This window comes from Hordeum vulgare, chromosome 6H, assembly GCF_904849725.1.
Source record: "Hordeum vulgare subsp. vulgare chromosome 6H, MorexV3_pseudomolecules_assembly, whole genome shotgun sequence".
Lineage (NCBI taxonomy): Eukaryota > Viridiplantae > Streptophyta > Magnoliopsida > Poales > Poaceae > Hordeum > Hordeum vulgare.
In genome coordinates, this window is record NC_058523.1 from 49,207,348 (window position 1) to 49,219,018 (window position 11,671).

The 11,671-nt window shown below is 47.9% G+C and overlaps 1 protein-coding gene across 1 annotated transcript; it reads left to right on the forward strand.

Annotated features, from left to right (window-relative positions):
* Window positions 1-2,280: 2,280 nt before the first annotated feature.
* On the forward strand, window positions 2,281-7,645 carry LOC123404214 (spliceosome-associated protein 130 A-like). The gene is made up of 3 exons (XM_045098131.1): window positions 2,281-5,458; window positions 5,946-6,437; window positions 7,153-7,645. The coding sequence occupies exons 1-3, from the start codon at window positions 2,405-2,407 to the stop codon at window positions 7,288-7,290; spliced, it is 3,684 nt and encodes a 1,227-aa protein (XP_044954066.1). The 5' UTR covers window positions 2,281-2,404; the 3' UTR covers window positions 7,291-7,645.
* Window positions 7,646-11,671: the final 4,026 nt, after the last annotated feature.

An 11,671-nucleotide genomic window follows, 5' to 3' on the forward strand; every position in this document is an offset into this window, starting at 1 on the left:
GCTTTTTCTATGATATTGTTTTCTGTAATGGCCACTACACACACGAGATGCTCATTAGAAAGAATGGATGCTGCAAACGCTGAAGAGAAAGTCGACTGCCTCCCTTATGGCTTATGCTCTCTTCCACATCCATGGCAACCAAAGAACACCACGACACCAATTGGTCGACGAGGAAGCATGGACTGGCAGCCACCATGAAGAGCGCCATAGCCTCATTTTAAACACCATTAGGATTGAGCTCAGGGACCGAACTGCCTCAACAACTCGAAAGAGAGCCGCCACCGATACATGCACCTCTTCTTTTCCACCTCCACGATAACCAAAGAAGAACAAGGCCCCCCACGAGGAACCCGTTGAAAGGATCGATATGGTTGACTAGAGGGGGGTGAATAGGCAACTACCAATTTTTAGCTTTTCTTAACAAATTAGGGTTAGCAACAAAAGGTTCTCTAGATGAACAACTGGTTGAGCAACCTATATGATGCTAAAAATAACAACAACTAGTGCAAGAAAGGAATACCACACAACAATAATAAGCACAGAGTAAAGGCGAGAGATAACCACAAGTGGAACCGGTGGAGAGGAGGATGTGTTACCGAAGTTCCTTCCTTTTGAATGGAAGTACGTCTCTGTTGGAGCGGTGTGGAGGCACAATGCTCCCAAGAAGCCACTAGGGCCACCGTATTCTCCTCACGTCCTCACACAATGCGAGATGCCGTGATTCCACCAGTGGTGCCTTGAAGGTTGCGACCGGGCCTTTACAAACAAGGTTGGGGTTATCTCCACACAAAGCTTGGAGGCTCCCAACAAGACCACGGAGCTTCACCGCAATGGAATATGGCTCCGAGGTGACCACAATCGTCTAGGGTGCTCAAACACCCAAGAGTAACAAGATCCGCAAGGGATTAGTGGGGGGGATCAAATATCTCTTGATGGAAGTGTAGATCTGGGCCTTCTCAATCAATCCCTAGAAAATCAACAAGTTTGATTGGCTAGGGAGAGAGATTGGGCAAAAATAAGCTTTGGAGCAACAATGGAGCTTAGGGAGAGAAGAGGTGGTCTTCTTGAGGAAGAAGACCCCTTTATATTGTGGGGGAAAGAATCCAATCTTTACCCCCACTTTCAACCCGAGCAAAGCGGTACTACTGCTGCTAGGAGCGGTACTACCGTTGCTAGGAGCGGTACTACCGCGCGGTAGATCCAATTGCCATGGAAGTAAAAAAATTACTTCCGTGCCTACCTCCGCTGAGGTTGCAGTTGTGCAGAAGTCCGACCTGGTAGTACCGGACGGTACTACCGCCATAGAGCGGTAGTAAATACCTACTACCGCTGGCACTTGTGGTACTACCGATGGCACTTTGCACAGACAGGGGGAAACGAACTGGAGCTCCATTGAAGCGAAGGAAAGGTGGTGTAGAAGAACAGATGTGTACATGCTGATTCCACCCTAACCTTTTCGAAGCGGACCCCCTCTTAATAGTACGACTTTTCTACGATTCAAATCCACCGAAAAGAAACGTAGAAAGCAACCGTCTTTGATAGACTTCGAGGGGCACCGATCGTTTTGTGCCTAGACATGAAATATTTGAAATGCTCAATGCACACGATTAGTCCGCACATGCATTGTCATCAATCACCAAAACCACTTAAGGAGAAATATGCCTTAACACCCGTCTTCTAGCACAATCTCCATCCACGGGAGCATCATCGAAAGCCGAATCCCCATTTAAAGCCAATGGAAGTAGCTCGCATGCTCTCGCAGCGCCCAACCTAACAACATGATGCCAAACACCACATTAGGAAGCTTCAACTTACAACTACTATTTATGCCGATGATGCTGATGGAGAGGATCTAGGATCTGGCCAAGCCTGGGATCTTGGAGAAGACTCTCAACGATGAAGCAAGAAAGAAGGGTCAAGGAAGAGAGCCTCCCCGGATAGAACGTTTGTTTAGGCAGTATATGTGTTTTGAGGGGATATTTGGATTTCTTTCAAAGTTCATCCCGTCAATTTTTTGATCATGGCCAAAACTTTGATTCTTTCTGAACTATTGCAAACTTGTGCCATTCCAATGCTATTCTTGCAACTCTTCTTCATTTTTATAGTCAAATGCTAACCAACTCACGGGTAAGCAAAATCCCGCTACAAGCTTGAGCATAAAAGACAATTCGGGGTGCAGATTGCAAAGGGTACTACAGGAGGCCAGGAGGGAGGAGCCTAAACCCGCGGTGAGATCTCGGGCGTCAAATCCAATCCAACGGTCCAGATATCCCTCGAATACGTCAGCATCCAAATGCTATACAGAACTCTTTCTCCCACCCCGGCCCGCTCAACGCCACTCCTAAAACCCTAGATCTCTCGCCCCCTCTCTCGCCGCCGCCCGCCGCCCGCCGGAGTAGGCGCCATGTACCTCTACAGCCTGACGCTGCAGAGGGCGACGGGCGCCGTGTGCGCCGTCATCGGCAGCTTCAGCGGCCGCGACTCGAAGAAGTCGAACGCCGCCGGGTCCTCCACGCAGGAGATCGCCGTCGCCCGCGGCGGCACGCTCGACCTCCTCCGCCCGGACCCGGAGACGGGCCGACTCCGCACGCTCCTCTCCGTCGACGTCTTCGGCGCCATCCGCTCGCTCGCCCAGTTCCGCCTCACGGGGGCCACCAAGGACTACCTCGTCGTCGGCTCCGACTCCGGCCGCCTCGTCATCCTCGAGTACTCCCCCGACCGCAACCGCTTCGACAAGGTCCACCAGGAGACCTTCGGCAAGTCCGGGTGCCGCCGCATCGTGCCCGGCCAGCTCCTCTCCGTCGACCCCAAGGGCCGGGCGCTCTGCATCGCCGCCCTCGAGAAGCAGAAGCTCGTCTACGTCCTCAACCGCGACGCCTCCGCCCGCCTCACCATCTCCTCCCCGCTAGAGGCACACAAGTCCCACACGCTCACCTTCGCCCTCACCGCCCTCGACTGCGGATTTGACAACCCTGTCTTTGGTGCCATCGAGCTCGAGTACGGTGACTCTGACCGTGACCCCACAGGGCAGGCTGCTAGCCACGCGCAGAAGCTCCTCACCTTCTACGAGCTCGACCTGGGGCTCAATCATGTTTCGCGCAAGGTCTCCGAGCCGATTGACAATGGTGCTAATATGCTAGTGACAGTGCCTGGTGGTGCCGATGGCCCTAGCGGTCTTCTTGTTTGCTGTGACAACTTCGTCCTGTACCGTAACCAGGGCCACCCAGAGGTGCGTGCTGTCATTCCGCGCCGTGTTGACCTCCCGGCTGAGCGTGGCGTCCTCATAGTTGCTGCTGCCACGCACAGGCAGAAGAGCTTGTTCTTCTTCTTACTGCAGACTGAGTATGGTGATATCTTTAAGGTTGACCTGGACCACCATGGTGATACTGTTAGTGAGCTCAGGATCAAATATTTTGACACCATACCTGTGGCATCTGCTATCTGTGTGCTGCGGTCAGGTTTCCTCTTTGCTGCTTCTGAGTTTGGCAACCACGCACTTTACCAATTCCGTGATATCGGCCGGGATGTGGATGTTGAGTCCTCCTCTGCGACACTGATGGAGACAGAAGAGGGGTTCCAGCCAGTGTTCTTTCAGCCAAGGGCACTCAAGAACCTTGTCCGGATTGATGAGATAGAGAGCCTCATGCCAATCATGGACATGCGTATTGCAAATTTATTCGATGAGGAAACACCCCAGGTGTACACAGCTTGCGGCCGTGGCTCACGCTCCACGCTGCGCATCCTTAGGCCAGGCCTTGCCATCAGTGAGATGGCCCGATCAATGCTGCCTGCTGAGCCCATTGCTGTTTGGACTGTCAAGAAGAATATCAACGACATGTTTGACGCCTACATTGTTGTGTCCTTTGCTAATGTCACACTTGTGCTCTCAATTGGAGAGACCATTGAAGAAGTCAGCGACAGCCACTTCCTGGACACGACTCACTCACTGGCAGTTTCGCTCCTCGGTGAGGACTCTCTCATGCAGGTCCACCCGAACGGGATCAGACATATCAGGGAGGATGGCCGTGTCAATGAGTGGAGGACGCCTGGGAAGAAAACTATCACTAAGGTTGGGTCAAACCGGCTCCAGGTGGTAATTGCCCTCAGTGGTGGAGAGCTCATCTATTTTGAGATGGATATGACAGGTCAGCTCATGGAGGTGGAGAAGCAGGACATGTCTGGTGATGTCGCATGCCTGGCCATTGCTCCGGTTCCTGAAGGGAGGCAAAGGTCCCGTTTTCTTGCAGTTGGCTCCTATGATAACACCATCAGGATACTCTCCCTTGACCCCGATGACTGCTTGCAGCCTCTTAGTGTACAAAGTGTGTCCTCTGCCCCTGAATCTCTCTTGTTCTTAGAAGTACAGGCATCAGTTGGTGGCGAGGATGGTGCAGATTATCCAGCCAACCTTTTCCTTAATGCTGGTTTGCAGAATGGTGTCCTTTTCCGAACCAATGTTGATATGGTCACTGGTCAGCTATCAGACACACGGTCTCGATTCCTTGGTCTGAGACCTCCAAAGCTGTTTCCCTGCATAGTTAGCCACCGACAAGCAATGCTTTGCTTGTCCAGCCGCCCCTGGCTTGGCTATATACATCAAGGTCACTTCCTCTTGACACCACTCTCATGTGACACACTTGAGTCTGCTGCGTCGTTCTCTTCTGACCAGTGCTCAGAAGGTGTTGTTGCTGTTGCTGGTGACGCTCTGCGTATTTTCACCATCGAACGTCTGGGAGAGACATTCAATGAGACATCTATCCCTCTGCGTTACACCCCGAGGAAATTTGTGATTCTACCAAAAAAGAAATACCTTGCAGTCATTGAGAGCGACAAGGGTGCATTTAGCGCAGAACAGCGAGAAGCTGCTAAGAAGGAGTGCCTTGAGGCTGCTGGTTCAGCGGAAAATGGAAATGGTAATGGGGATCAAATGGAGAATGGTGATGGTCAAGAAGATGGTGAGGAGAGTAACACACTTCCTGATGAACAATATGGTTATCCAAAGGCAGAATCAGAGAAGTGGGTTTCCTGCATTAGAATTCTTGATCCAAGGAGCAGGGACACAACTTGTCTTCTGGAATTGCAGGACAATGAGGCGGCTGTCAGTATTTGCACTGTGAATTTCCATGATAAGGAGCATGGTACTCTTCTGGCTGTTGGTACTACCAAGGGATTGCAGTTCTGGCCAAAGAGGAGCCTCGCTTCTGGTTTCATCCACATATACAAGTTTGTTAATGAAGGGAAGTCACTTGAACTTCTTCACAAAACACAAGTGGAGGAAGTGCCTCTTTCTTTGTGCCAGTTTCAAGGACGGTTGCTTGCAGGTGTTGGTTCAGTGCTCAGGTTATATGATCTTGGGAAGAGAAAGTTGCTCAGAAAATGTGAAAACAAGCTTTTCCCAAGGACAATAGTGTCTATTCATACTTACCGTGATAGGATCTATGTTGGTGATATGCAAGAGGTATGCTCTCATCACCTATGTATATGTGTAGCCAAGAAGGGAAGCTGCCAATTCCACTTGTGCACATGTTATTATCTTAACTACAGACCTAATTATAATGTTAATAATGAGGGAAAAGCACATGATATACCATTTACAGATTGGATTGATTGATTGATTTATGGATGGGTTTTAGAGAGGGATAGGGGATGGATTACTTGGAATACTTGAAACTTGATAGATATGCATCATCTATCTCTCATAGGCCTTTTTTGTCTGTTTCATTGAACAATGTTTTTTGAGCTATATCTTAGCTAGAATTTTTGCTTCAAAACAAGGATTTCAGTTATCCTACTCTTTGTTAAGGTATCTCTTAGCTGTTAATTATCTGTGACGGTTCTGATTCAGTTCATGACAGGCATTGTATATCATTGGCCAGACTTCTCATGCATTCGTTTCTGGAATGTACTCTAATTATTTTTTGTTGTGTCATCTCTATTCCATGCAGTCATTTCATTACTGCAAGTACAGACGGGACGAAAACCAGCTGTATATCTTCGCTGATGACAGTGTTCCTAGATGGCTTACAGCAGCAAATCACATAGATTTCGACACTATGGCAGGAGCCGACAAGTTTGGGAACATATATTTTGCTCGTCTTCCCCAGGATCTCTCAGATGAAATTGAGGAAGACCCAACTGGAGGCAAGATTAAATGGGAGCAAGGGAAGTTAAATGGTGCTCCAAACAAAGTGGAGGAGATTGTGCAGTTTCATGTTGGTGATGTTGTGACATGTTTGCAGAAGGCTTCTTTGATACCTGGCGGAGGTGAATGCCTTATTTATGGGACTGTAATGGGTAGTGTCGGAGCACTGCTTGCATTCACCTCAAGGGAAGATGTTGACTTCTTCTCTCACTTGGAGATGCATCTCCGCCAGGAGCATCCACCATTATGTGGAAGAGATCACATGGCCTACAGATCTGCTTATTTCCCAGTGAAGGTATAATACTTGTGTTTTTAGTGTCCTCTTTATCATGCCATCACATCTATCCTGTTCATAGTAATTTATGCTTTGTTACTGGTGTTGGTCGTTCAAGAATAGGCATGCAAAGTTATGAAAACATAAATTATAGGCATCACACCTATTCTGTTCATAGTCATTTGGTTTGACAAGTGGGGTGTTAAACTCCATCTTGTTTGTAAGTTTGCATAAATTATGCGAGGAAAAACTTATTATTCGGGATTGTGACTGTAGCATTCTGAATATAATTATATGCAGCAGGTGAATTATATGGGGTAGACTCCCAACTAATATGCAAGTGATAAACTGTGTGCTTTTAGAACGACAGTATAAATTATTGATCATAGTATGGCTTATTGTTGAACAAGAACTAGAAGACAAACCGAACACAGCCATTTCAATCAGAGCAGCTCAAGTTTGGGGTCGGTAATGTACTCAACATTTATCAACATGTTGCCACTTCTTAGGACAGAACATCTACCTGTGATCTGCTGGCATTAACTGTATTTCCGTTGGTCCATAAATTATGTGTATGATGTCATTTTAACTGAATTATAAATACACTTTAGCTCTATGAGATTTATGGTCAAAAGAATTTAGATAGTCAAACTAATGCATTTTATGCTTTCATTTTGAACTGATTGTAAATCGAGTTTTAAGGTTTGATGCTCGAGTATTTTGTTGTTTGTTACAGGATGTTATTGATGGTGATCTCTGTGAGCAGTATCCGTCCCTCCCAGCTGATATGCAGAGGAAGATTGCCGATGAGCTTGACCGAACTCCAGGTGAAATCCTGAAGAAGCTGGAAGACATCAGAAACAAAATCATCTAGGGTCATCGAATAGCATGAATGAATCTGACTGTGGAATGCGACTGTCAAGTCCTCATCGGTGTAAAATATTTATCTCCTCACCCAGTACAGCCGTTGTGTGGCGTTTTTCTTTTGACACAACACAGCATTCCATAATTCATGAGTCAACGGAGTGGACAGGACCCACAACCCATAATCGTCGGATCTGGTGTACCGTTGACATTGTTGACACTGGCTCAGTTTGCCTTGTAGATTCAAGCAAGAACGGACAATTAAATGGCTGTACCAGAGTAGTCTTTCTGTACCTGTTTCAACAACTGTTATTTGGCCTGATGTAACTGAACTTGTTTGATGCAGTGGCTTCTTTCCTGATGCATCGCAGAACTTTCCAAGTTACTGAGGTACTCTTGAGGGTTGTTGGTGTTTCGTTTTGGAAAGTTTTCTACTACTCTTTCCTGATGCATCTTAGAGCTCAAGAGTAGTAGGGTTTTTGGTGTTTCGGTTTGGACATCTGTCTTGTCTATGAAGTTTTTGCTGAATGTGCGTCTCCTCTTGAGTTCACTGACAACTTGGCTCTGCTTAGCAATTTACTAACTTGATTGAAATGTGTGATATAAGATTTTTATTTTTTTTACTTTAGATGTGAGTTTAAAATAACAGCAAATAAACAGAATTTGAAACTGTGGTACATGTGGTAGCCTGGCATCTTTTGAGGCGCGTTTGGTTGCTTGCATAAGGCCCAACCAGGCCCGTGCGGGAAGAAAACGGGTTGTTTGGTTGGCTGCATATACTGTTGGGTCTGCATGGCACGATGTTCGAAGCACTTTTGGGCCTGGCTTCTCCAGAGCCAGGACCGAGCGGTGCATGTGGACGGCGGCTGCTGCACGTGCGCGACCACTCTAGAGAAGCCGCGTCGGTAGTTATTAGCCTCACCGCTCCCTCTCCCCACTCTCACCTGCGGCGGCGGATCGGAGGAGAGCAAGAAGACCATCGGACTCCATCATCGGCGAGCGGATCATCACCTGGTCCGCGACAATGGCAGTAAGCACTTTTCTGTTCGTCATGCACTACTTTTTCGCGTTTGATCCGGTGGTAGATTCGATCCACGACGGAGAGGGGAATGGGAATAGAGGTAGATAAGCATGGCACCTCATACTAGTTCATGTAGACACTGGCTAACCGCGCCGTTGAGGCGCACAGAGCGGCGGGTCGAGTTGCTCGCCTTCATCTTCTTGTCCATCGCCGTGCGGGGCGGCGGGTTGTCCTCGACGGAGTCGAGGTCGATCTGCCAGCTACGATGGCCTGCCTCCGGCGCCCTCACTAGCATCTGCACCCGTTCTTCCTCCTCCTTAGGCTCCCCACCGATGACCGTCGGCGACACGATTGCTGTCTCCTAGTACACTGCGGCACGACGATCATTAGGAGCCCAATAGTTCTTGTACTTGGACCACCTCTTCCTTTGTTTAGCGTCGTCGGAGACGGCCTGATTCATGGCCGAGCGAATGATCTCGACTGCCATCTCGCCCTTCGCTGGGTTAGGAATCAACATCTTCAGCTCTTATGCAGTGGCCCTCATGAGCACTGCATCAGATTCCTTCTACATGTCAGGCCTGAGCCGAAGTCCGAGCACACCTCCATGGTGTTCTCAAACTTGGTGTGCTCACCATTTGACCACCCGAGGAAGAAGGCCCTCCAACCAATACCCCAAGGGAAGGGGTTGGCGTTGGGGCTGGAGCTGGAGCTCATGGCGATGGAGTGGAGGAAGGTTGATAGTGAGAGAAGAGAGGGGGTAAGTAGTGGTGGTCAGGTTGAGTGAATATAGGCGCGATGGATAGGAGGAAGAGTGACAGTCATGCCGTTTAACTACATGCTCTTCAATGAGCCATGAACTCTGTCTGTGCCTGACTCCATGAATTGTGTGCAGATCGAGGAGAGCAATGAGATGGGCACAGAGGTGCTCCCGGCCGTTGACAAGAAGGGCAAGGCGGCGGTTCATCCAATGCCCGAGGTGGTGCTGCTGCCCACCACCGAGGAGGAACCAAAGACGCTAACAGTTGGCGATGATGAGCGCATGGAGGATCCCCCCAGCAGCAAGCGCCGCAACTACGACCATTATCATGAGGAGGGTGGCCGAACTCACTTCTACAAGTTCATCCTTGCACCGAAGCTTGAGTGCATCCCCATGCCCGTGGACTTCACCAAGCACTTTGCCGCGGTGCCGATGGAGTTCAAGCTGAAGAACAACACCGGCTGCTCCTGGAGGGTGATGGTCAAGCTAATGAATGGCAGGGTGACCCTGGATCAGGGTTGGGCCACCTTTGCCGCCATTCATCACATCAATATCGGCTACATGGTGACGTTCAAGCTCTTGACTCCTGACACCCTCAAGGTCATCATCTTCGATGACGATGGCATTGAGGTGGTCAACAAGTGCGGGAAGCACGACGAAACCTTCGTCGCCAGGGACTAGAGCCTTGGCACCTCCTTCCTAAGTACTACTGAGTCTGCTTGAACTATGATTTATGCGTTGAACTGTTTGAACTATCGTTGTGAACTATGTTGTTATGTAGTTGAAGCTCTGTTTATGCTCTGCTTTGCTTATGATGTGTGGTACATGGTTGTGCCGAAGTGTGCTGGTAACCTCACCAACTAGACAAATAGGTTACCACACACTAGGCGTTGCATACAACCAAACACCATGCCTTGGGTTTGTCCACTAACATGCAGACAACCAAACACCAGGCAATGTGGTTCAGCCCATGCAGACAAGAGGGCATGCATGCAACCAAACAACTTGCAGATGGTACATTTAAGGCTGTTTTTGGTCAACCAAGCTGAGTTGACAAGGCTATGCAATGCACCTACTGTAGACTAAAGGAACCAAACACGCCCTCGGTGTATGCATCCGCTGTGCTGCATATATCGCTGCAGCGGTTCTACAGGGAGGGGCGGCGATGTTGCAAAGTACTCCCTCTTCCCCGAACGTTTTTGCAAGCTAAGAGCATCTACAACAAACTTTGTGTACTTGCACTCAATTGTTATTTTAGCAAGCTTGGTTAGAAAACCTTCTAAAACAACCTTTATATAAGTGACCCCCACCTATTTTTTTACAAAGCTTGCTCCACTTTGCATTTTTGCAAACCCAAAGGTCACTTGCTAAACTTTTAGCAAGGCTTTGTAAAAGTGGCCCCCTTCATATATTTTGTCTCGATGACTAGTGGGTCTGTGTGTGATGTGTACGTGTATGTGTGATGCATGTATGTGTATGTGTACGTGTACGCGAGTTGTGCGTGTATACGTGTGCATGTACATATGTTAGTGTGTGATGTGTATGGAAAATTGTTATCACATGTCATTACGTGTTTTGTACAAATATGTAGCAATCCCTCTGGTCTAACTAAGTCCCTTAAATTTTGTTTAAACACGAATGAAAGCATGTGGTAGAAAAAATCAGTTGCCCTCCTCATCAGCCAAAGAACTATGCCAAGGGCGACGACCCCGAATTCCATGATGATCCCGATACGTCGATCATCTTTGCAAATGGGTTCTTTTATCAGATGAGTATAAATGACACCGAGGTCATCCTCATTGTTGACTATCCGAAGATACCTCCTTCGTCGAACAAGGAGAAAAAGAAGAAAGCGCCTTCCCAAAAAGGTCGCCCGATTATCTCAAAGGCCCCTTGTGTTGGAAATATGCCCTAGAGGCAATGATAAAATAGTTATTATTATATTTCCTGTTTCAAGATAACCGTTTATTATCCATGCTATAATTGTATTGAATGAAAGCATAGATGCATGTGTGGATATATAAACAAAACAATGTCCCTAGTAATCCTCTAGTTGACTAGCCAGTTGATCAAGGATGGTTAAGGTTTTCTGACCATATGCAAGTGTTGTCACTTGATGACTGGATCACATCATTAGGAGAATGATGTGATGGACAAGACCCAAACTATGAACGTAGCATGTGATCGTGTCATTTTGTTGCTATTGTTTTCTGCGTGTCAAGTATTCATTCCTATGACCATGAGATCATGTAACTCACTGACACCGGAGGAATACCTTGTGTGTATCAAACGTCGCAACGTTACCGGGTGACTATAAAGGTGCTCTACAGGTATCTCTGAAGGTGTCCTTTGAGTTAGCATGGATCAAGACTTGGATTTGTCACTCCGTGTGACGAAGAGGTATCTCGGGGCCCACTCGGTAATACAACATCACATATAAGCCTTACAAGCAATGTGACTCAAGTGTTAGTCACGGGATCTTGTATTACAGAATGAGTAAATAGACTTGCCGGTAACGAGATTGAAATAGGTATCGGGATACCGACGATCAAATCTCGGGCAAGTAACATACCGAAGGACAAAGGGAATGATATACGGGATTATATGAATCCT

Coding starts and splice junctions, on each gene's coding strand:
- LOC123404214 (XM_045098131.1), top strand. CDS start 2,405: ATGTACCTCTACAGCCTGACGCTGCAGAGGGCGACGGGCGCCGTGTGC. Junction 5,459..5,945: donor ATGTTGGTGATATGCAAGAG/GTATGCTCTCAT, acceptor TATTCCATGCAG/TCATTTCATTACTGCAAGTA. Junction 6,438..7,152: donor CTGCTTATTTCCCAGTGAAG/GTATAATACTTG, acceptor TGTTTGTTACAG/GATGTTATTGATGGTGATCT.